Consider the following 26,410-nt stretch of genomic DNA (forward strand, 5'->3'; position numbering starts at 1 on the left):
ATACCATGCAGCTGACTAAAAATTATCATACTTTAGATGCTTCCATTACAATACACTTGTTTTGTTAGCCATAGTAAAAGCAGGGCATGAAAGAAAATGTATACCCATAAAATGCACAAGCTTTATGGAATTTGCTGTTACAAGTATGTTTTTACACTTACTCCTATTAAGTAAAGATTTTCTCCCCAATACCCAACCTCTGCAATAGCCATATTTGGTACATCACACTCAAACACCCCCAAGAGGGAATAGGTTTCAGCTCAGTATGAGGTTAACGATCTTTGTACATTTGCTTTTCAGGCTATAGATCACCACTGAACACTGTATTTTCTTTTGTTACAGCTTGATCAAGGGAATATTGTTTGACAACAACACATTCTTTAACAAGTTCTTTAGAAAGACGGACACATTAAAGACAAGGGAAAGAGACCACAGAAGAGAGATCTGCATTTCATTAGAATTATGGTGATTGGAACATGAGATGAAAAGTGTCCTTAATCTCTTCAGAGGCACATTGTTAACTTGGACCCTTGCAACAAGCAAGTCTAACAATCCAGTGTAATTCATTTGCAGAAGAGACACTTAACACTGAAAGCAGTTTAAATTTAGGCAAAAAAATTGGTTGTTTCTATCCTGTAAAACCAAAGCTGTCACAGTGCAACTTTACTAGTACCAAAACAGATACAGCACAATCGTTAAAGCTGGGAGAAAGAGCCACATAGATAAGCAACAGTACTAAAGCTGCCAACCAGGGACAACACAAGAAACTTTTAAAGGGCAATTAGACAACACTACCTAGAACTACAGTTCTCTTGGAGAAAGGTTGTTTCTTTAGCTCTATCCTAGACTTCCTGATGGGCATGTGAATGTTAGTAAAGTAAGAAAATGCTAGCATACCAGCAATATTGGCATTCCAATTACTAAATCAATCACAACTCATAATCAAAACATGGGAGCTGGGTTACTGTCCAGATGAGAAAAATATTTGAAAATGTGATTACAAGTGGCACAAAATTCCACTGTCCTCTCCCACACGAGCCCAAAGGGCTGATATCCACCAAGAGCTGCTGAAGGTGATAGAGAGGGGCAGAAGGAATGTTAACAATCTTCCCCTTTTGACCCACATCACAACTGAGATCACAAAGTAGCTTTGCAGGGATGGAGTCCATGAAAAGAAATACAGGCCACACAGGAAAGTATGCTGAACTTACACAGACTGATGCATATGGGTTTTTTTGTTGGATTTGTTTGATTTGCGACTCAATTAGGAACAGTAGACTGTACATCTCATTTTTATATTAAGACTATTGCTGTTTTTCCTGACATTTGATAAAACAGCTTCATTTAGGACTCTTATTGTTAGTCCTAGATTTTTCCAACCACTAAACCACACACAGATAAATGCCTTAGTATTTTGCATACCCTTTCAGAAAGGTACTGTTTCCAGTGAGTCTCCCTAGAATGCAGGATTAGCTCCTACCTGAGGATCATTGGAAAAGTATATTGCTCTTCAGAATTGTCACATTGTTTCTGAATATATTTAGCTTGCTGCCTCTGACAGCTGAGTTAAACAATGCAGCGCTTGTTTATGAAACATTACAGAAATGAGGGGAAAGTCTCAACGTACTTACGTAACATCTTCTGCAGTGATGAAACCAGGTAGCAAAGCACCCGCCTTGCTCCCCTACAACTTTCTGCCATTACTACAGCCCATCTTTCCCTAACTACAGTAACAAAACTCTTTTGAAAACTGTGCTGTAAGCCACATCAAAATGACTAAAGGCTGAAATAAGTTTAACCTGTATCAATATAAGGAAAAGCAATAACTTCAAAAACAAGAGTACCTTTTATTCAATAAGTCATTTCACAAAGTGGTATCAGAGGGAGGGAAGACAATAAACAGACTGGGTTTTTAGCAAACAGTTACAAGGATCACCAGAGCACAGTAGGTTGGATGCACCAAGGAGGGGGAGGAAATACATAAAAGAAAGTTCTTTGCTGTGTTAGGGTACTGGGAACTAAGGCACTGGAATGAGGTGTTGAGGCTACAGGTTGAGTTCCCAGCCAAGGGTACAAGCACCAAGTCTGACACTAAGCAAGCCTTGAGATTGAGCCTTGTGAGCTATCTATGCTCCCGAATATAAAAGCTGAACACCTGCACCAGTTGTGCTGTTCTACATGGCAAATTAAAGAGGCAGATGCCATTTAGGAGATTCTTGCCTTTTCATTATTCACTGTAACTTGTATCCACCAGAGGCACCTATCCCAGAGTAAGGCTGATGCATCCATTTGCAAAGTCATGACCTGTGAAATGATTTGCCTTCTCAGACACATGTGTATGTGCTCTCTCTACACTATTCTTTGAACAGGAACAGGAATAATGAAGTCAGAGAGGAATAAGAAATGAAATTGGTTCTGCCATCAGAGATTCAAAACACTGAATCACACCTATAGATCATTCACCTACAAAATGGGGTCATCTTAGTGGCACAACAAGTCATTGCTTGTAAAAATAAATGTCACAGAAGGAGCAAGTCCATATCCTGAAACATGCTGGACTTGTTCCTGTCCTTGTCAGGTTACAGGTATGGTACCCTAAGAATTTGAGCTGAATTCCCCAAATAAAGCAGCAAAGGCTTATGAGGCTGGGGGTGGGGGGAGCAGGGAGAGTGAGCACACTTCTTATTCAACAGCGTGAATGTGATGAGGCAAAGCATACCATCACAGAGGCTGAAGTTAAACAGAAAGCAAGCTGCCTATGCTACCTCAGAGCACAGTGCAGTTGCTCCACATTGTACTAGAAAAGACATGGAGAGCAAAAACTTTGGACATGCTGGTGCAGATTAAAAAAAAGAAAACAAACACATTAAAAATGTTTAAGGCCAGATACACAGAAGCCACATGGATGTTTAACTTGTCCTGATTTAAAGCTCAAGAAAACCTAAACAATCTCTTAAAATCAAGCCTAGGTAAATGTAATTCTCAGGTCAAGTGTTTTAACAGACTGTTAAGAGTATCTTCCAGTTTTCACTTCCTTTACGTCACTACACCTTAAAGGCAACTTGCTCCACAGTTCTACATACTGGTTTAGGTACCTCAGATATTACACAAAGGAGCCATATGAGTAGAGATTTGGGACAATATTGTAATTACTGTGGCTTAAATCTAATCTCTGATGAGAGATAGTCACTTACAGAAATGGCTTAAGGTAAATACAAAAACAAAAGAAAACAAAAACCACCACCAAAATATAACACACCACTTAGTTTCTCTTTTTAAACAAGTTCTAAAAATCATACTGAATCCCCCTATTATTTTTACAGTTGTCAATAACATTTTCCTTTACAGAAGAGCACCAAGGTCACTGAAAGGTAACCAATGAGTAATTTTAAGTTTTGAGAAAGTTACCAGATTCACTCACTCCTATAGTTTTTCCTTCAAAGATTATTGTAAAGTCACTAGTACTCTTTCTGGGTTTGCTAAGTTAACTAACCTCTCCCTTAACATCCATGACTTGATTATCACTGTATGTTACTACTGTTAATTTTCAATATCATAGAATACTTCTACCTGTAATTGGATTAGTCTTCTTTAGAAATCTTTTTTAGTTTCCCTGAATGTAGTACTGACTGTTAGAACAGAAGGCCACCTGACTCATCTTTTATATTTAGTTTTTAATGTTCTATTATGTCCCAAAGATATAATTTAAAGAGCATACTAGGGTCGCTTGTCCATGTATGCTTCCCCCTCCCCATTCAAAGACTCATACTTTACCTCCTCACCTGACTTTACGCATCAATCCCCAAAATACCTTCATAAGAAGGTCAGTCCTGCAGTACAGAAACAAAGCAGTCTGCTTCTTGGGATTCCTCCACAGCACAAACAGAAAGCTCTAAAATAAGGGGAAAGAAATGAAGAAACAAGGAAAAGTCTAATGACTTAATTAACTGTACTCAATAAGCAGCACCTGGACTTCTGCTGCTTACCCATCCCCCTCCACAAGCCTTGCTTTCCCATTCCAAGAGCCTGACTTTTGTGGTTTTAAGAATCCGTTGTGGGTTCACATGTAGACCAGGCTTATCTCAGCAAGAAAAATTTTCTTTTAAACTAAATTTTCATTTAGTTTAAAACTAATTTTCAATTTTCCAGCTTTGTCAGACCTATTCTCTGTGTGACTAGGAGTTCTTTTCACAGTAAGTCCAGCAATTTCAGGATTAATTTTCTTTGACCCAGTCCTAAAGCTAAACAGGTGTTTTGAGGAAACTGAACCCACACAGTTGCCTGAGGCTGCACTGAGATTACAGGGTGGAAAAGAGAAATTAAACCCCTTGCCCCCAAAAAAGCAAGGACAAAAAACAGAAAAGCAAATAAGCTTTTAAGAGCGAGACACATGCAACAGATAAACAAAAAGTCTACAGAATAGTCAGTTGAGGCAAAACCAAGAAAGACTCATTTGCATGTAATGTTCCTATGAAAACGTCTGAAGGATGTTTCCCACCACATGGGACTTCTAAATTCCAAATTCAGAAGAAAAATAAGGACTACTGCCTCAACATCTTCCCAATGCCAACTGCATTATAGTTTGATATTTTTTTGTATCAAATACAAATCAACTTTTTCTACAAAAACACAAATATCAATACAGTAACAGGCAAAAATTCTGACCTGACAGAAAAATAAAAGAACAACTACTGTTGATCATTAGGTCAGGGTGTGATATTATAAATAAATACAAATAAAAGGTCATTTTACCTTTTATAGGGCAAACTGTCACAGAAGCTTAAAGAAAGCAATATAGATTCTGTAAAGAGAAAACCACACACAAAATATAGCACTAGTAACAGTAGCATGCAAAAATCATAAAACTAACTCACGTCTGTTCTACACAGATTATCTGAAAATGACCTTTACTAGGATTGCTTTAAAAATACTTTCCAAAATAGATGCTATATCATAGAGGTTTTTAAACCTAAAATCAAGCCATTATGAAGACTCTCCATAAGAAACCAGCTTTCCTGTGACCTGCATAAGCTTGTAACTACTCTGTCATTGCAGAATGTTATTTTAGTTTCCCCTACTAAAAAGAGCTGTCATCACAACCTGTTTAAAATAATACAGAAGATCAGTGCAGCAGCTTAGCCAGCTCTTGCTTTAGGACTAGCCCACAAATGCTCCTGACTACAGCTACACAGAACTCCTTTCATTAGCTCATAATGTTTTCCAAGTCATTATCAGATGAAAGCAATAACACCTACTGATAAAGTCATGATGCCTACATCAGATATAATATGGAAACTCTGAACAATTTCTCCTTTGAAGGGCACCAACTTAAGTATACTGCTGGAGAATAACTTTCTGAATTTTATAAGGACATTGAAGGAATTGTGGTACCTATTTCTCTTCAATAAGTCAATGGGAGCTGACCTTTCAAATGGATTTAATAGAAATTACAATCTAAGTAATTACGACTAAATTTGTTTTTTTGTGGGATATCTCAAGAGAATGTGGAAGAAGAGCAGTCGCTACTCAAAGACTAAACAGGACTTGTTTTGCTCAAAATGCTACTAGAACTGGGCAAGACTACACAATCATCACATGAACGAGGCAATGACTGACACAAGCAGAGCAAGGTCCCTCAGAATTTCACTATCACACTAGTCAGTATTTTAATATAGCAATTATCTTTGCCATCCTCTTCATCCTCCTTACTCATCATTCTCAGCCTGTAACATTCCCTCTCCACATAGTCATACTGCATCCCAACGGCAAGGACAGCAGAAACAAGTAACTTATTTTCCATGTGAATGTTAATGTAATGTAATTCAACACTTAACAGCAAGAGCTAATAGAATTATCAATCAGGCAGCACATGTAAGAGTAACAAAGTTTTGGCATTTCTTAACTGCTGAAGATAACAGTTTGGAGTGCCTTCTTTTTCCCCTCCCTCTCCAGATTAAGAAAGCAAAAAACATGCAGCATTTCCAATTTTTGCCTTATTTTTCAAATTTTCAGTGAAGAAAGAAACGCCAATTAGTTTTATCACATTAAAGAAAAATATATTTAATATTATTTTGAAGGGTTTGTTTTGGAAAATTCAAACTTTAAGACACTCATTTTCTTTCTTTGACTTGTCAGCATCATAAACACTTATTTAACATCACGTGTGTCAGAATTCAAGCATAAAACCCACAGAAATAATTATGTTACCCTTATGCCCCAGGTTCTATGCCACTCTTTGCTCCTCTGGAAAAAAGCTAACAAGTGCCTCAATCTGTTTAAAAATAATAACAAAAAAAGGTTCCTTGGGCCAAGTCATTGCCAAACTCCCTCGAAGAGCTAATGAAACTTTGCCTGATTAAAGACTGAAAAACAATTCTTTTCTCAGAATTAATGCAACATGTCAGTTCTTATTTTGTCATTCTGAGAGGCATGCCAAACAGGAGTACAAGTACCATTGTCAACAGCTTATCATGAAACCTAATGTATATGGGAAATATTCCCACTTCAGACAACACAGAGCAACAAAAATAATTTTTGATGGGTAATCAACCACTGGATTAGTATGCCAACAGTTTTTACACAGTGTCAAAAGCACTGAATTTTGAGAAACCAAATGTTTCATATGTAAGAACTGAACTCCAAGAACTTTGGAGTGGAGGAAAACTGGAAGAAACTGACAAAAATGTGGGATAAAACTAGAATAGATGGCAGTGGCAGGAACTTGCCTATACCGAACACTTCTCTAGAACTGAGACTCGGGTAGTCTGATCTCTATACCAGACAGGTGGTTGGGGATGTTTGTTTTTCTATTTTTGTAACTGCAGAACTACCATTTTCCTCAGATTTCAAAGACTGAAGAAAATTTATATTTATTATTGTTTTTCAGAGCAGCTATGATTGGACTTGCAGTCTTACTGTGAAATCAGTTTTCTACTTCAGCAGTAAATACTTTGTTATGAAAGAATAACGTGGTTTTCATATTGGAACAATTTGGTTTTTTCTTCCCCTGCACAACAATAGGGCCACTGTCTCCTCTTTTCCCGCCCACACCAACAAGAGGAAAAAAGTATAAAAGTTTCTCATTTCTAAAATTCAAAGTCAGATCTCCTACAAGACATAGGCAAGCCCCAAACTTTCAGTGCTACAAATTGACCAGATATAAACATTACAGAATAAAACACAGCACTGTCCGTGACCTACAAGCACAATTAACTTACTTTTAGGTGTTGACTTTTAGTAGTACTCAGTGTTGACTTAGAACTGACATAACAGAAGACCTAAACCAAGAAAGAGCCTTCTACTCTTCCTATTGCTTTTTAAAAACACAAACTTCTGCACAAAACATTTCAGAATACACCCAAATGAGATAAAGAGCAAACAGAGCCATCCTAATAATAAACACCAAAGTAGTGCAGTAATACAAAAACATTTTTCATAGCAAGTTAATGTCTTTCTTACGCTGTTACACTGTTTGACTCCCTCTGCAAAGCTTAGAGGTTATCTTCTGAAAAACTAGAAATATAATTTTTTTTTTAAAAAAAAGGAAAATATATATTTATCCACAACAATTATTCACATGAATTTGCAAATCACTGCACTGTAACAGATAGTTCTCATTATCTTAAAAAAACCACAATAAACATATCACCAATAAATTATTATTGAGAAGAGATGGGAGAGGTGACAATTTTTCAGTAGCAAAACTCCCCAAGATTATACTCTGGCATGTATGGACAGAGCAATGGCACAGAATAGTACAGTATCATTTTGCAACAGAAATCAAGCTAGGCACATCAGCAAATCCCCAAGTATCTAGGATATCAGAGTAAGATTGATGGCGGCACAAAAAGTTTCTTGTAAGGAAGTCAATAAAAACACTTATTGTTTCAAAGCATGCCTCCATTTCCAACACTGGGCATTAACAGTACCTCAAGAACTGAGCATCTTCCACACCTACCACGCTTGGCGAGGGAAGGGGGGCAGGAACACAGCCAACCACAAAGAAAGACACCCTAAAAGTTTAAGGCCTGACCTAACAATCTTCTAAAACCAATGAGAAATCTGCTGCCCCTATGGTCTGAAAATGAGAGGTCAGAGCCCAGAGAATAAAGCCGAGTCTCCCCAACAGCCCTGAGGCTACTCCAAGCCCAAGACAGAACATAGGCAGTATGGAGACTGAGAAGAGTGAGCTTTAACAACTCGCTGCTTCAACGCTTTCAACTTCTAATTGCCTAGGCCGCAGACCTTTCAGAATAAGTTTGGAAACTGCCCACTTGGCGAACACGCAGGAGTTCACATTTTCCCCATTTATCCTTGAGCCAGCTGTTGAAAGACATGAAGCAAAAATGCGCGGGGTAGCAACACCACAGTAAGAAGAGCTGCCTTCGCATCCTAGGAGCTCTCCCAGGTCTCACGAAATAAACAAGCTATGGGCAGGCACACAGCAGCTTGCCGAGCCAAAACTTAAAGGACCTGACTGCCAGAGCTGTGCTTTACTTCTAGTTGATCAGTCCTCTTGGGGCATTAATTTACATTCCATTTTAAACCATGAACACTGGAGAGATTTGAGGGAGAAACATGAGAAACCATAGCGCTCCACAATAACCAGACAGAGAGGATGAGATATTAAATGTTTCAAGTAGTAGCAAAAGCAGTGTTAGAAGCAGGGAGGTTTAACGATTCAAAAGATACCAACCTCAACCAAAAAAAAAAAAAAAAAAAAAGGAACAAAGGCTAAAGCTTATTCACCCTTGATTAATTATAGCTTTAATCTCAGAGTGTTCAGTTTTAGTTTCAGGAGTTCTGGGCATATAGCCCAATTAAAAAAAAAAAAAAAATCACATTTATCATACTTTCCCAATCCCTTAAAAGTTACTTCTGCTGGGAAAAGTATCATTTTGCTGGACAGACATTGTGTAATAGGCTGAGATGTGCTCTATTTTTGCCATGAGAACACAAGTCTTCACAGTCAAAATGGATTATGCCGCTTGCGTTCAGTGGGCAGAACGTTGGACCCATTTGCTCACTCATGACACAAGGCCGCATTGGCTAGAGCAATAAACACAGCGATCACATCGAATACCTGAGGGACACGCAACACCGAGGCAAAGCTCCTTCCCCTAACCCTGCAGCCTGCGTCGAATGGTGCTGAGGAAGGAGGACCAGGCAGAACGCTCCCACGGCCACAGTGCGACGAAGCCTTCCCCAGCACCTTCTTCTTGCCCACCGCGCTGGGGGTGGCTTGCCACGGACACCCCGGGGACAGGGCCACCCTGGGGAACAGAGCCACCGCCTTCACCAGCCGCAACCCGCGGACCCGGATCAGTGAGCAGGCGCCGGGGGAGGAGGGAGGCGACCCCAACCCTTACCTACGAGGGCCGCCAGCCACCATCCCTCAAGCGCATGGCGGTTCTGTGGCCGAGGTGTGAAAAACGAGCCAGCCCGCCCAGCGCGGCAATGCCGCGCGCCAGCCCCTCGGCAGCCGCTGAGGGGCCGCCACGGGCCAGCGCCAGCCGGCGCACACGCTGCTGCTTCAACACCTTCCGCCGCGGCGGGGCCGGCCGCGGCGGGGTGGCCGGGCTAGCGGGGAGAGGCGGCCCGCCGCCAGCCCTCACACCGGGGCCGCGCCGCTCCCCCGCCGGGGGCTGCCCCGCGGCCGGGCGGCGACCGTTAACGGCCGCGGCAGCGCGAGCCACCCCAGTTCCCGCCCCCGAGGTGCGCGCCCCGCCGCCCGGGGCCGCCGTCGGTGCAGCCGCTCGCAGCCCCGGCGGGCGCCGGCCCCGCTCTGCCCGGTAGCGGCCAGGAGGAGGAGGAGGAGGGAGGAAAGACGAAAAGCAGAAGGAGCCGCCGGCGCCCCTGCCCTGCCCGACGGCCTCGGTGCGGGACGCGGGGCTGCGCGCTCACCTGGTCTGTGCCGCCCCGTCCGGCGGGACGGGAGGAGGAGGCGGCGGAGGCCATGTTGCAGCGCTCCCAGGCACCTCACCTCGCCCAGCGCGGGGGCAGAGCCGTGCCGGGCTCACCCCCGCCGGCAGGCGGGCCTGCCCCTCGCCGCCACCGCCCCCTCAGGTGGAGCCGAGCCCCGCCGGTGCCTCTCCTCCCGCGGCGGGCAGGGCAGGGGCGGGCACACTCTGCTCCCGGGGCCCGGCCGCCCGCTCCGGGGCCCGCCGCCGTCCCGCCCCGTCGGCGGGCAGCGGGGCGCGGCCTGGCGGCTGCGGCCCCCGACGGCGGGGCTGGCCGGGCGCTGCGAGCGCCCACGAACGCCCGCAGGGGGGAGCGCCCCGCGGGCTCCGAAGGGCCGGGGAGCGCCAGAGCCCCCCAGCCGCCCGCCCGGCGCCTCACCTGGGAACGGCGGCTGCCGCGCCGGTACAGCGCTCAGGAGGGCGCGGCGCAGGGAGCCCGGCTGGAGTTTGCTGGTCCAAAATTAAAAAGGAACCAAATCCTCCAGCTCAGCACTAATGAACTCCTCGCAACAGTTAAAGGGCTGCCCTTGGTTTTGCATGATGAATACTACAGGTGTAGTATATTTCCTATAATGCAAAAGCAAAGTCGCTCACGTGTGAAAAGCAAGAAAACAGCTGGCATAGGCAGTGCTGCACGAGCTGTGTGGGGGATGATGAGCCTGAGGGAGCCAAATTTGTCCAATTTTGTCCAGAAAAGCCACCCTGGGGGTGTTCTTCCCCCCCCCCCCAGCCAAAGCTGGTGGCTCTGCAGGGCTCACATGGGAGCTGCTGCGTTGATCTAAACCAGTAGCTCTACTTGTACTTTTTCCTAGTATTGAAAAATATTTTAATCAGTCTTATTAGAGTGTGTTTTACCACAGGATTTGAAATTGTAAAAATATTGTAAGCACAATTAAAATTAGTTTTATTTAAATGACTTGATCCCACCATCTTAACTTTCCTCTGCTCTCAAAAGCCTGCCTTCACATGCACCGCACCCGACTTTTTCTGTTTTCATTAGAATTTGATTTACCTGTTAGCAGCGATTAAACACAACAAATGCTCTTGAGCACTAATTTACCTAGAAATATTGCTGATAACACCTTAATCCAGTTACATTTTACTACCATGGGTCTTAGTGGTGTAGGTGAAATTTACGGAGTGAGTGCCCAGCTGTATAAATTGACTGTAGTTGTTTATTTACCTTTGTGATACTATGTAACCAGCCATGGCGCTACATAATTAAGTGTGATACTATGTATCTAACTTGGCTACTATGTAACTGTGATACTTTGTAACTAATTGCTTGTCACTTTCTCTAAAAAGTGTATACCTTTTTTCTTAGTATCTAGGACCAAGTAGAAGTCTTCAACCAAAGACCTTGGCTGTGTCTCCTATGGAGAATTCCCCAGACTGTCTTTATCCCTCTTATTTTGGATGTGACTCATTTCCTTAGCCTCCTCAGGGAACCAGGAGCCAAGGGAGATGGGGGGGAAACAGGATCACAAGCTCCACCTTGGCTAAAGGAAAGCGTCGAGCAAGGCTGGTCATGCTTGTGGCTGAGCGGTACTATCGCTGGCAGTGGCAATTAGAAGCTCCGTGGCTGGGCCACACGCTATTTTTATACAACTCACATACCACATCATCACTGCATACCACCTTCCATTGCACTTTGAGAAGGAAAATTAAAAAAAACTTGAATTTGCGGATTGTAAAAGACTTTAATGGAAAATTTCATTTTTATTTGAAAAATTATTTGTAATTCTACTCTCACAATTGATAGACGGAGGCATTTTTAAACAAATTCAAGTGTTATGTGTACATGTAAACCCAGAGTCCATTTGCACAGGCTTACATACCTCACTGTGTCATCTACACTCTCACCTGGAAGAGTATACCTTCTTTTTTGGCAGCTGGAATAATTCCCAGAGGGGAAAAAACAGTTAACTTCCTTTACCCCAGGAGGTTTCAGGTCAGGCTTCCTCAACAGGGATTTGGAATTTAGATGTGCTATTGCAGTGCATTTGATCTGATAGAGCACAGTAGCAGGTGGTTGTCGTAAGATGAAAAAGGATAAACAGATAAGGAACAAAGAGAAAACCTGAAGTAATTGGAAAAAAAGAGTATTATTTGTTGGAACAGCTATACCAGTAAACAGATTTCTAGCTAGCTTAATTGACTTCACCTGAAGAAGGTTGCTGATAGAGTTATATTGCTACAGCTATACTGACAGGGCCTCAAATCTGGACAAAGCCTGAGGGAAGAGGGCTTGGGATTGCCTTGTTCAGCTGGATGGCCCTGCTAACCAGCTCTTCATGTTTACCTCAACCCCAGTCTCCTCCAGCCAGGGGGGACTGCTTGCCTGCATGGGGGCCAAGAGCTGAACTCCAAATGTAACTCTGAAAGCACCTCTCCTGCTCCTAATTATCCAAACAGCAACTAAAAAGCAGTTTATTGGGTTCTGCCATTTTTCTTCTTGGCTTGTAAGCCATGTGAAATGCAAAAACTAGAATCAGGAAGCGCCCACCTTTCCCTAAGTTTGGTTTTACAGGGTTCAGGAGTGAAAGCTGTGCCCAACTGAAGTTAATGGGAGTTTTGCCAATGACTTTGGCAGAGCTTGGCTTTTTTCCCAGATGCTCTAGAGAAACAAAAGGTGCCTTTTTTTTCTTTTCCTTTTTCTCTCCCCCACCCCCCATCCTGGCACATATTCCCTGTTCACCTCTCTAGTTTAATTACAATTATTAAAATAAAAACCAGGTTGGGTGTTTGTAGATATTTCTCTAGAGGTTTGTACATAACCAGCTGCGTGTCCCACAATAAAGGAAAATCCACACTGGTAGTGAAGCATTCCCTACTGTGGGAGAGGAGTTTGGCAAACTCAGAGCTGAAAGAAGGTTTCAGACTTTACATCCACTGATCACACAGATTTCAGCCTCTGGAGGTCAACCCCAACACACTCACAGGGGAGTCCGTGCATCCCTCTGCTCCCTCCCGCAAGCTGCCTGCACACCATGATCTCTGCTTGCTCCTCTGCTGCTGCTGCTGCAAAGGTCATGGTAAAACTTCCCCTGATTTCAAATTCAGCCAAGATTTCCTCCAGGGAGATACAAGCTCATGAATAACCACCACACTGACATTCCTTCTGTCTACAATTTCATTATTTGAAATGAAGGGATGGTTTATGATGTTTTCATTAATGTACTCATATAAATCAAACACCAAATCAATATTTGGGTTTTTTAGGTAAAATGGTTTGGTGCATGCTACACACTATGCTGAAAAAAACCCCAAACTTAAAAATAATTTAAACTTAATTTCAAGTACTTTATATACATTTTAAATATTTATAGTCATGCTTTCAGGAGACAGTGATGATGCAGTTTATTTTTCCTAGCAGCTTCCATCCTTTTGCTTTAGTTTCAAACACATCTCAGGAGCTTTTTGCTTTCTGGGATCCTGTTAAAATGGTAATACAGGATGAGAGCAGGAGCTGAGTTCTCCAGGATTCTTGATAGTGGGAACTGTCCTGCACAACAAGAGGCATTTAACAGGTTAAATGCATCACTTGAACAGTGCATTAAAGAGATATCATCCCTCTATTATTATCCTGCTGTCCTGAATGCTACTAAATCTCTCCTACTGTACTTTTGGATTGTCATACTAACAAAAGAGTTTTTTGTTTTTAATAAATGTTAAAAGAAGCCAATCAATGTTTGTATTTATCTGCTTCTGAGTACAGTGAACACAACCTATTTTAGACATCCTCACTGGTATTAACAAACCAGTTGACCCTTTCAACCACATCATTATGTAAAAGACAGAATACTCTTTCTCTCTTCCTTACAGTGATGTTATTGCTGAGGAGAATATGATTAGTGTACAAAAGACAAGATGATTTTGACTCTTGCAGCTGCGCTATGCTCAGCATAGGCGAAGTTGTTCAGAGTATTACACTGAGTTCTTAGCCACAAATACAACTGTAATACTATAATCCAAGCTTGGCATTGTACGCCTGATCCTATCTATATGGCTTGCACAAATAGCATTGCTATTCAGCGTTCAAGCAAGTTCATGCAATTCCAAGTTCAAGCAAGTGGAAATTTTGGATGCTGAAGAGGTACGTGCCCTTTGCCCATTTAGATAAATAAAATGGTAATTAATGTTGTATTGTTAAGGCAGACCTAGATTCCTTTACTGTTTGCCTTGGGAGCTTTCCCTCAGTTTTGCACTTGGATCCATGTTTTGCTGTAAATGGGAGCAGCAGTCCTAGGGATTCCCACATCTGTACATCTCTGTCCTTCTGCGCCTCAGTTTTCAGCAGGCTCACTGCTACTATTCCTTCAAGCAGAACAGTAAATACCTCCAAACACAAAAGTCAATACAAATGTAGTTGTATCACTCGTCTTGGGCAGTATCATTAGTGACTGCCATGTCTAAAGCAATGTTCAACCCGAGATAAGCACCATCCAGTCAGAAAGGAGACATGATTTATATCTTAAGGATACACAGACAAGAGTGAGAGGGAGGAAAATGCTGGGTAAGCAGAACTGTCAGACTGATATTTGACAAGTTAATGTCATGACAATCTATACTCACATGTACTCTGCCTCGTAAGCAAGCGAGCTCGAGCTTGCTCTAGCTCTCTTTGCAGAGAGGGACAGAGAAAGTGAGTGTGGGGAGTGTGGGCATGGAGCACGTAGCGCTTCTGTCGGTGTACGTGGAGTTATGCCACACACAGCTGTGCTGTGAAGTGACAGGGACAAGCTGAAGTTGGCATAAGCTGCTTTTGGCCAATAGCCACTGCCACAGCCACTGAGCACTCAGCGTGCACTAAAGGTGAAGCAACCTCCACCGTTCTTGAAGGGAACCGTTGCACACAACAGTACTTTCTGTTGCTATAAGGTGTTGGTACACAGCTGCTAGTCCACAGAACAGGGGGACTGCAGCAAAACAATTTCCCTGAGCCACTTCCCTGTGATGATGCCAGCACAATTTGTACACAGAGGCAGAGTCACTGGAGCAGATGAAAAAGCAGGGGCAGTGACGCTTGGCTTTGAGTGCGACAGCGATCAGGTGGATCTCAAAGCCATCTACCTCTTTGGTTTTTTTCTAAAGGTATCAGAAAAGGCTAAACTTGTCACCCCAGTCACCAGTGGAGGGGACCGCCGCCTTCTGCAGGTTACCGTGCTGTATGCCACTGGTGGTGGAGCAGTTCCCTTGCGCTTGAAACAGAAGTAAGGCTACTGGGCTCCTGCATGGGAGACAGCTGTTCTCCTTCCACCAGCTTTCCCTCTGGTGCCTGCTGGTATTCACTGCTCAAAACTCCTAAGGTGATGGGATATATGGTAAAAAACATATTCTCAAAAAATGTGAAAATTCAGTGAGCACTCTGAGAATGAATGGTTAGTGTCCAGCAGAAATTACTGTATGAGTACAACTAAGAAACGTGTGTATACTTAAAGTAACATTGGTTAGTTTTAGGTTAATAGGTTAAAAACAGGGAAAAAAAAGTAACTTTACTTTCAAGAAAATTCAGGTCAGTGTATTCAGTACTTTCAGACAATATATTTTATATACAAATGTAATCTGTATATATTTTAATACAACATTAATTTGTAGTACCAAATGTTCATTATACTGCTAACCCCCCTCCCCAAAGTTAATGAAGGTTACTATATGTCTGGCATTTCCAAGACATGTTTTCTTTTTATCTGAAGGAAAACTTGGACTTTGGCCACCTTCCTACAGTCTCTGCACAAGGATTAGTAGGGCAGAGTCAGCAGCATTAGCCCCTGCCCAGTGCCGGCTATGGAAAGCAATCCCCCCTGAGCTGCCAATGCTGCCAGTGCAGAGATGCAGAGCCAGGCACGAGGGACATGTCACACACCCCTTGCCTGGGCTGTGCAGCTGGTCCCTGCACACCACTGCACCTGGCCTGGCCTGGCCACAGCTGAGTTACATCGGGAGGAGTTTCCCTGCAGCTGTGCAGGGCAGAGCACATGGACCCCTTCCCTATACATTGCACAAGCTGCCAGGCTGTATTTCCATCTGGGGTTTCCTAGAGATACAAAAGCCTTGTTCTAGGCAGGTAGATCTCCAGCAAGTGCTGGGAATACAACTATTCAAGGTAAACAGAAACCTGAGAGCATGCACACTGTGCGCTGCAAAAATTCCCCAGGGAGTGGAAGATTTTTACCCCGATACGTATGTACGTTGGTGGAGATGAGCTGGCTCTCACCTTTGCCATGGGCTAGGGAAGAGAAGAAGGAAGCACACCATAAACAGTCCTGCCTGCTGGAATCAGCCTCCCAAAGAAATGTCTTTAGGGGAGAAGTTCTATTTTTTGGTACGTTTTGTACATACAGCAGCCAGCACTGCTTACATTTAAGAGAAGCAGCAACACTATCCTTCAAGGATGTTGTAAACTGGTGCAGTGAATTAAAAAAATGCAGTTACTTCAGCAACGCGGAGTGGTGCTTGTATCTCACTCCTGCAGGGACTGTAGGTTCCCACAGAAGTGTGCTGGCCCAGGACCATCGGTGCCAATGAGAAGCGGATACTAGTGTGGGTCAGCAGCAGCACAGAATCCAGTGAAACTATCCTGTAGGGGAAAGATCTATCAAACTATAGGCTTTGCAAATCTGTTTAGCATTGTAGTTTCTAAATAACACAATTTTGCAATGTTTGGAGTAGTATTTTCCCAGTGTTTTTTTTTTTTTTTTTGGGGGGGGGTGTTTTTTTATATAACTGTATTGCATTACTACTTCCCCAGGTATTAATGGTGTGTGGCTGCAACTTCCAGAGCACTCTCTGAGCAAAGCCCACATGCAGGTGCCTCTCTAGTCACACCCACCCCCACCCCCCACCCCGCCCCTTCTTTCAGAAGCTGTGACAGCGTAGGGACTAATTGTTCTTAATCTGGGAGCAGCGACACAGAACTCCAGTTTGCCTGCAGACTTGTGTCCCGCCTTCCGGGGAATTAAGTTGTGCAATGACCTTTTATTAAGGCATGGACTTTACAGCTTCAAAAGTCACAGCAGCAGTACTTCACCGATCAGCACCCTTGCAGGCAGAAATAATGAATTTATGCTTTGGCCGGCCTCGGCACCTAAATCTAAAAGACTTGCTTGATTAAAAGGAGCAGCTGCCGCCATAAGCTTAGCTTGATCCAGATAAGATTATACTCTCCATACCATGCAAACGGACTAACGCAGCGAGCAGTTGGCAGCGCAGCCCCTTGCACACATGCCCTCGCATCTCACGGCTAGGGCAAAAAGACTTCGGGCTATAGGGAACCACCCGCCCGCGCCACCTGCCGCCTCCCCCCGCACTGGCCGCGAACCAAGCGGACGCCCTGCAGGTCCTCAGTTTGCCGCGCCCGGCCGCGCCAGTTCTAGCACTGAGGCAGAAGCCGCCTTTCAGCCTCGCTTTGGCGCCGCCGGAGCGGCGCGCTCTGATTGGCCGCTTTGAATCATCTCGGCGCGGCGCCATTGGCGGCGTTCGGCGGCGGCGGCGAGTTCGAATGCGGCACGCCCGCCCCCAGCGAGCCGTGGGACGTCCGTGCGGCGCGGAGCGGCCTCGGCGGCGGCGCAGGTAAGGAGCGGCGGGGACGGCAGGAGGGTGCGGGGCCTGCGGGCCGGCCGGCCGCCCCGGAGCGCCGTTTGGCCTCGGCGGAGGCTGCTCTCTCCTCCTCTCACGCTGGTTCGCGGGCTCAGCCCGCCGCTCCCGGCCCGGCAGCGGGGCGAGCGGCTCACCGGCTGCCGCGAGGCCGGCCCTGGCTGTGCTTTTGCGGCGCCCAGCCGCCACTGCGGGCTCCTGTCCCCGCCCGGTGCGGGCAGGGTCGCCCATGAGGCCCGGTGAGGGAGGTGGGCGAGGCGGCTACCCTTCCAGGGGTGCTCGGAGCCTCCGCAGGGTCCGTACCGGCGGGTGCGGTGTCGCGCCCCACGACGGCGGGGCAGGAGCGGGGCCGCGGCGGCAGCGCGTCCCCGACGCCGGCTGCCCCCATTCGGGCGGGCGCCTGGGCCGGAGCCGCGGGGCCGCGTCACTTCCCGGCGCTCTCCGGCCCCTGCGGGCCCGCGCCGCGCTCGGTGGAGGAGTCGCGGCGGCGGGGAGGTGCGGTGTGCCGGTTCTACCGGGCGCTGAGGCCTCCCGGGGCCTTGTGCCGCTCAGCGTAACTCGGGCTGGCGGCTCTGCAGGGCGCTTGTGATTGACCAGCCATCGGGGCTGGCGGCCCCTGTCGTTGCTAACACCAAACCCGCGACTGTGGGTAGCAGGGCTCCTGGTCCTGAGCAACTGTGGAAAACTGGTGAGTGTGGCGTCTTCCCTCAGTTGCTTGGAGGCGCTTTCCTCGCAAAAGCATTTTTCTCCTTTTGGGTTTGTGCCCACTCATACTTCGGCAGGCGGTTTTTCTAGTTGCAACTATGAATGAACCCTGTTTTTTTTGTTGAGGAGAACGGTAAGTGTTCCATGTTGCATCCTAATTATGTAAGGTGAAACTAGCTTCTAAAGGCCTGGCATAGCTCCAGGGACTTGGCCGTGTTCAGGACGGCAACTGTTCACCCCCACCATCATGGGTTTTCTCCTCTTCGTTTCAGGGATAACAGGAGAAATGGATGATTACACAAAAATAGAGAAGATTGGGGAAGGTAAGTGTGAGGAATAGGAAGCCTTGTCATGCTCCACAGTCTGAGTTAACAAGTGCCATTGAAGCTATTGGAGGAACTACTGAGATTCAACCAACTGGCAAAATAATTACTGCAGTAAACCACAAGCTTGTCTCTATATGTAAAGGCTTTGAGTGCCCTTCTTTTGAGGGTTACATGGTCCATTTGAAGCAACTGATCAGTGTTGAGGAGCATCTACCTTCATATTGATGGATAATGGTAGTGTACTTCTCCTCCAAGAGGGGAAGAAAACGTTCTGAGGCTTGAAGCCAGCTTTCCAGTTTAGGAAGCTCCCCCATTCCTTTGTGTATGAACTTGTTTACCAGTTGCTCCTGAAGCTGTATTGCGTGGCATACTTATTTGCTTGGAGTGTCTGGTGGGGAGCTGTGGTTTGTTGATTGTTGTGCTCAGATTATATCCAATCACTGTGCTTGTCAAGGGAACGAGCAGATGGTAAACCTCTGTGGAGAAGTGAATTTTAACAATTTATGATGAGGCAATAAGAAGATTGCTTCAATGCACATTAGCCACAAACCCCCTTTCACTGGAAATCCAGCCTATGTTAAATGTAGAACTCGGTGTGTTTTATAATGCTTTAGCCTTATGTAGAATTTGCAGTTCATTACTCTGAGGTAACAGCGAAATGTATGGGCTTGGATCTTGCAACAAGGTGTCATAACTGAAGCCTTGCATATGTGTACTTTCTTCCTGAAAGAAACTATTTTGTTGGAGCTTAATCTGAGGGATTAATGCTTCAAGAAGGGTGAAACAGGAATACTTAAGCTGTCTTGGTTTGTTGAGGGTTCTACTTCTGTGAACACTGATGATTAAAGTATTACTACTGGTTCCAATTTTAGTTTCTACTGAGACGCACAGCACTACCCTCTCTCCAGCACTGAGGGTTGTGCTAGAGTTATTTCCATAGATCTGACCAATGGATGGATGGATCCCTGCAGAGAGAGCGCTACTTCTTTTGCAGCCAAACTTTTAATGTTTTAGCATGATGTATCAATGGTAAAATCATAACCCTTTGGGGATGAAAACATATAGTGATCTTGCCTGAAAGTTGATCAACCTGAAACTCAAATAGTATCTGATTTTAGAACTACATCTTCCAAATACTCAAGTTTCACACTTAGCCTACCATGTACCCTGTCCTAACAAATGATACTGTTCATGGATGGCATGCTTGAGACAAACAAAACTATTGCATGGTTAAACTGCCAAAACTAAGTAGTTTGTAATCAAGCCACATAGTTAAACAAAAAATACTTGATTGCAAGGACTCTTGCCTTTGTTAGCAGTTCTTACTTGCAGTGATTTACTTGTACCTGAAGCTGGTATTTCCTGTATGCGTTTCACTGTCTTTTTGTTCAGGTACCTATGGTGTTGTGTATAAAGGTCGTCACAAAACCACAGGCCAAGTGGTGGCAATGAAGAAAATACGTCTAGAAAGTGAGGAGGAAGGCGTTCCAAGTACTGCTATCCGAGAAATTTCTTTATTAAAAGAGCTGCATCATCCCAATATAGTCTGGTATGCATATACTGGTATTTAGCTAAACACTTTGAAGGGTGCTAGGTCACTTCAGATAAGAAATTATTTTTCCACCATTCTAGTGAGGTGGGAGCTACTCTGCTTAATACAGTATTTGCTTTACAGCAAATAGCTATAGTCCCAAATCCCATGTTTATGCCATTTTTCCAACTGGGACTTCCTCATGCTGCCTCTTCCCATTCTAGAAATCTAACTTTTGCTGATTTTTGTAATCAGGTCAATTATTTTCAGAATGGTTATTGTTAGAGTGGAAACAGCATACCTCATGAGAACTGGTTGAAGCTGTTACTTTAGTTGGTCTCAGAATTTTATTTGCCACTGTGGAATAGACCACTTGGCTCTAGTGTTCTTACATGAGCCTCTGTCATCAGTCACTTCCTTGCTGCTTTGTAGCAGAAATTTACATGTTGTGTTATGATGCTGGCATGTCTGAGCTATGAGTGAAACTTCCATCGGTGATTACTTGACATTTAAAATTGATTGCAGCTATTGTCTTTCCCCCAAAATATTTGCTTGCTCTTTAATGCAGTAAAATACTTTCTCTCCAATGTGCCTGAAAATTGGCCATTTCCAGCCATGTAGTGACTAATTGTATGTATACTTGGGTTTAGGAACCCTTGTAATCTATTAAGGATGAAGGAGGTACTTAAAACTGAAAATCCTGCAGTGTCTACTAGGTTCCTATTATAATATTCCCTTAAGTCCACCTAGTAATTCAGGCTCTGCTGTAAGTCGGCTTCAAACAGAAGCTAGGCACCAACACCCACAGTCTTTTTTCTTTTTTTTTCTCCAAGGCAACAATGTGTTTTCCTCAGACTTCCTGTGTCCAATACTAGGCGTGAGGAAGTGTAAGTTTAATGGGAAGCATATAGGTTTTTATCTCAGTCTGACGCTATTTCAGATACGCTTGATTTTCCAGATGACAGTATAACTCACTGTTAATCTTTGAAGACTGAAAGCTTTTTAAGACTTTTATAATAGGAACTTGGAAACGTCAGCTTATATCCCTGTTGAGAGGGGAAATGTAACCGTGAGTCTGTGCATTTTGCAATGGAGTTGATCATGACTCAATTTTTAGTCTTCAGGATGTTCTTATGCAGGATTCAAGACTGTACCTTGTCTTTGAATTCCTCTCCATGGATCTCAAGAAATACTTGGATACTATTCCATCTGGCCAATATTTGGATCGTTCACGTGTTAAGGTAATGAGGACAATTTCTTAATATGAGAGAAGCTAATGGAAAGATCACCTACAAAGCTATAAGCAGGTCTTCTCGGTATAAGTATAATAACTCCTTGAGAAGAAATGAAAGGTTAAAGAAGCAGCTGTGGGTAATAAATGTGAGTTTTGCTCTCAAATGCCACTTAAAATTCTTTTAATTACTGAAATTAAACTGCCTTAAATGAAGCTTAAGTATTAATTTGTGTGACTTTATGATATTAATGCAACATCTGCAATGCTTTGGCTCTCTGTATCCTACTACTATGGGGAAATCTAATGTAAGGAAACAGCTTTATGTTGCGGAACACTAACGTGTACTAAAGGTTACTCCTTTTTTTTTCTACTTCCTCCTTTCTAGAGTTACTTGTATCAAATCTTGCAAGGTATTGTCTTCTGCCATTCAAGAAGAGTTCTGCACAGAGACTTAAAACCTCAGAATCTCTTAATAGATGACAAAGGAGTGATTAAACTGGCAGACTTTGGATTGGCCCGAGCCTTTGGAATTCCAGTGCGGGTATACACTCATGAAGTGAGTTGGAACATCCTCTTGGTGATTTTGACAATACTTGCTAGCTTCCTGGTAATAACTGAGTATTACACAGCTGAAAAGAATCAAGGAGTTTTTGAAGTCATAAACTAACAGTATCAAAGTTTTATTTTGGTTTTGTTTTACTCAATGGCTTTCTGTCTCCCTGACTGTTGTTTTAGTCTAAAGTTCCAAAGCATCTTATGAATCCTGCTCTTACCTTAAGAATGAATCAGGCCAGAACTCATTGCTTGCTAAAGGCAACTACTGCAATGGAGTTTTTTGGATTTGTCTATAAATGAAGTTTGAAACTAGTATTTTCACTAAAATTTCTAGCGCTGACTATTATTTTAACCAAAAACCTGTGAATGCTACTTAACATATGAGCCATTGCGCTTCCAGTCAATTAGAGGACCTGATCCTATGAACTTAAAAAAATATTTCTATGTTTAACAGGTAGTGACGCTGTGGTACAGGTCTCCAGAGGTGTTGCTGGGATCTGCTCGTTACTCTACCCCTGTAGATATATGGAGCATAGGTACCATATTTGCTGAGCTGGCAACTAAAAAGCCGCTTTTCCATGGAGACTCAGAGATTGACCAGCTCTTCAGAATCTTCAGGTATGTCAGGCTAAACTTTTCCTTGCTACTTGTGCAGCTTTGCGCGACAGAGCTGTGTGCTTATTAAAACCATAGCAAGATGTACAGATCTCAGATTACACTGCTTAATATTTTGCTTATGCTTGCACAGAGCTTTAGGGACCCCCAACAATGAGGTATGGCCTGAAGTGGAATCTCTGCAAGACTATAAAAACACTTTCCCAAAATGGAAACCTGGCAGCCTTGGAACACATGTCAAAAACTTAGATGATGACGGGCTTGACCTGCTGGCTGTAAGTAGTCTTTCTTAAATTGCTGAGTAAGAAACTGAACAGGTAATTTTAAAATACTCCAGAACACACAAAGCTATACTAATCAGTCTTGGCTAGAATGAAGATGTAGAGACCTTCAAACTACCAGCAGTGGTATGGGCTGTCATTCTTGTAGAACTGACACTGAGTGACACTCACTCCTTTCATAAAGAATAGATGACAATACTACTCTTCTCATAAAGCACTTACACCTCAGCTTTTTTTATACTAATCATCCTCACTTTCAAGTTGAACCTGGATTAGCATTTACAATCAGGTCTAAATGAAGGCTTCTGTCCACAAACTGTAGCTGTCATCTTCCTGCTGCCAGCACTAATTGTAATGTGGCTATATGACTGTGATCCAGTTGAAAATGTTTTTCTTTTAAGGTAGCATGTAGATTAATCTTAGTGGGCTCATTTTGGTTAAGCTTTCATGGTGGTCAAACTGAATAAACAAAGATGGAAACAGCTGAATTTATTGATTAGCTGTGAAACCAGGGGCTTAGTCTAAGTTGGCCTATAGTATCTGTCTCAACCCACCACAGTCAAAAACATTTAAAGGCAATTAACTTTTAATTGGTGTATTTTGTTTTTAGTATGAGTCTAGTTCTCTGGCCATGCAGTTGAAGTATCACACTAAGCTTTTATTTGACAAGCTCTTCATCAGGCTTTTCCATGTAGTGCCCTTCCAGCTCACGTGCTGCCACTGCAGACTAATTTAGATCACACATCAGGTGTGATCTTAGATGTACCTAATGTGTGATGTGAGAATGTGCCTTGGTGATTTACCCTTTTGCTCTCCTAAAGATGCATTTACACAGTGCAGACTTATGTATGGGGGGTGTGGGGTGGGTGCTCTGTGTCTTAAAATAAGCTTTATTATCCATATTGGTACAGCTATAGCAAAATACTCTGAATGAAGCAGTGTTGCCAAAGAATCTCAAATGACCACAATTTCTCACAGTTTTTCTTTGTGAGAACAGAGCCACAGTTCAGACTGACAACCTGAACATTTGTTAAACGTAAAATTATTTTGGATAGCTCTCTGAATCTTGTTTTACAGAGACAACTGACTTAAGCTGGGAATAATCCCACTGACAGCGTGATGAGTAAATCAGTTTGAAGTAGAACTGTTTCTGATTGTACTTACAAACTAAGATAAATTGAACAGGCAAGAAAAACTTATAGTCATGTAACTGGCCTGCTAAGTACTCATCTGAGCTTAGTTGTGGCTTCGTTGTGCAAAACCCATGTTCTGGGCTGCTGCTAATAAAGGCCAAAAAATTACTAGTTCCTCAAATGGTGGTAACACAATACTAATCTCAAAGCATACTAAATTCTCTAAAATCTTGTATAATTTTACCTTCAATAAATGTTGGCATTTTAGCTTCCTATTAATGCCTGGTGACTGGAATGGCTGAACTCTTAGGCATCTGGAATCCATTTAAATTTCCTATGGCACTTTTAAGCCTGAAGCAGTAATATGACTTTAAAGGCAACGAAACTGAATATTTCATTCTAGAGTACAAGCCCAAATGTGTCAATGAAGATGTTAATTTCTCCTTCTATAGATGATTGCAGATGGAAGTGGTATGTAAAATAGTTATCTCTGAAAATGGGTCACATATTTTTGTATTGAGACCAATTGCTTGAGTCAGGCTGTAAACTTAAGACCTTCATAATCTAAACTACTTCTGGGGCCAGGATTCCAAAGCACTTAATGGCTGTCATCAAAAGCTTTGGTCCGTCAGAAATGAAGTGCCAGGAAAAGCTATGTTTCAGGCTGCTCAGAGGAGAAATGGTCACTTAATCTATCAGCTGAAGTGCTGTAGCCTCAATGTCAAAGCATCCCCTTTTCAGAGAAATTTGTGCCTTTTTTTGTCTGAGTCAATTTCAAGAAAAACTTTGATATTGGTATTAGCTATGGGATACTGTTATTCTGCGGTATAGCTAATGGGAACCTGTCACAAGGTAAAATTGGACATGCAAGGTTAAATCTAGAGACTGTGTTGCATTTGGCAGGAGTTCAGAGAACATAAATGCAAATTTAGTGGTTTAAATCAACTTGGAAGGCTCCCTGTAGGATGAAGTCTAAAGACAGTTACATGTCAAGACTGAATACTGGGCAGAGTAATATTGGTTAAGCTTTTTTTCTGGAAAACAAACTTGTTGTGGGGATGGCGAAGAAGCAGCTGGTAGAATCCTGGTTATTTGAATTTGAAATGTACTTTCCTTTAGTGAAGAGGAGTAAAAGCAAAAAGACTTTGCAGACTTGGCTAGTTTTAGACCTAGTAGAAAACTGCAAAATACTTTATTCCTTTCTTTTGCAGCTGGTTGTACGATATAAACCGTAGACTCTTTACATTAAAGCTCCTAGCAAAACAGTCTTGCCTGTTCTGTAAAGTTCTGAGGGCTTTCTGGTGGCTGTGACATCCCCTCAATTTCCTTTCAGCTTTATTATAAAGTCTTCAGTTGAAGTAACTTACTGCAAAGAAACTCTGTGTTTCTTCAGTTCTACCTGTTTGCCTGCTATATCCCTATTTGGATTTTGAAACAGGGATCACTCTTATTTTAACTGAAGTGCTGCACCAAGCAGTAATAGCAATTTGACATCAGTTTCTTCAATCTCAGTTTAACAATACAAGTGTAAGACCACTTGTCTTTGGTAAACATGTTGGGCTCTAACAGCTTAAAGCTTGATTTCCCTTAGTCGAGAAGCTGACACAAATAATTATTGCCACAATGTCTGGTTCTAGATTTAGTTTGGTGCATGTGGTACCCAGATGCATGCATGGGCCTGGTTATTGAATAGGAGAATAGATGTGTCCTTCACTTCCTGAGATGTTATGCACTGCTACTGACCTACTACTGACTTGTAGGTGGAAATAACCTCTCTCCTTCTACAAGAAATTGTGGAACATGGCAGGGACAACTTCTCTTCATGATTTATTATTATAATTACTATTACTGTGGTTAAAAATCTACCTATTTTAACAATACTCCTATTTCATGAGGGAGTAAATGTGTTTTCTTTTTCTTCCAGAAAATGTTAATTTATGATCCTGCAAAAAGAATTTCTGGCAAAATGGCCTTGAACCATCGATATTTTGATGACTTGGACAAATCCACTCTCCCTGCTAATCTGATTAAGAAAGAGTAGACCTTTGTATGAAATCAACCAGAGTGAAATAATTGTGATTTCTTTTACTATTAAGTCTGTCTGTAACTTGTATGTCTGTCTCCTCTAAAACTCTTTAGTTTGTTTTCATTTAAGTGTTATCTAAATGTAAATATTAACCTATTAGTCCTAAGTTCAAATACAATGCAAGTATTGCTGCCGTTAAGACAATGAACTTTCTATAAATAAAGCTTTAAATCCAGTGAAGGACTGAACTTTTTTCTAGACTGTGGGTGCTCAACAGAAGGACTCTTTTCCTTTGGAATGTGCTGGTAAGGTATCACTTGTCTGAAGAAAAAAAAAAGCAACTAACCTACTAAATGGCTGTTCTTGATATGATAGGAAAATATAATAGGATATTCCTCAAAAGTTTGAGTTGTTTCAGTATAATGGTCAGTTAAAATTTTGCTTAAGCA

The 26,410-nt window shown here is 43.0% G+C and overlaps 2 protein-coding genes across 2 annotated transcripts in view; one reads left to right on the plus strand and one right to left on the minus strand.

The window, feature by feature from the left end:
• Positions 1 to 17,322, minus strand: part of ANK3 (ankyrin 3) — a 381,110-nt gene extending 363,788 nt beyond the window's left edge. The window contains exons 1-2 of the mRNA XM_080402708.1: positions 13,783 to 17,322; positions 9,904 to 13,464 (exon numbers count right to left, since the gene is read on the minus strand). Coding sequence (XP_080258834.1) covers positions 9,904 to 9,957 — 54 coding nt within the window. The 5' untranslated portion in view covers positions 9,958 to 13,464; positions 13,783 to 17,322. The remainder of the gene's footprint in view (positions 1 to 9,903; positions 13,465 to 13,782) is intronic.
• Positions 17,323 to 17,426: 104 nt separating this feature from the next.
• On the plus strand, positions 17,427 to 26,197 carry CDK1 (cyclin dependent kinase 1). Its single transcript, XM_080402743.1, has 8 exons — positions 17,427 to 17,531; positions 18,533 to 18,583; positions 19,979 to 20,135; positions 21,235 to 21,358; positions 21,737 to 21,907; positions 22,361 to 22,524; positions 22,655 to 22,796; positions 25,860 to 26,197. The coding sequence occupies exons 2-8, from the start codon at positions 18,547 to 18,549 to the stop codon at positions 25,974 to 25,976; spliced, it is 912 nt and encodes a 303-aa protein (XP_080258869.1). The 5' UTR covers positions 17,427 to 17,531; positions 18,533 to 18,546; the 3' UTR covers positions 25,977 to 26,197.
• Positions 26,198 to 26,410: the final 213 nt, after the last annotated feature.

This window comes from Falco punctatus (genome assembly GCF_963210335.1).
Source record: "Falco punctatus genome assembly, chromosome: 9".
NCBI classification, from domain to species: Eukaryota; Metazoa; Chordata; class Aves; order Falconiformes; family Falconidae; genus Falco; species Falco punctatus.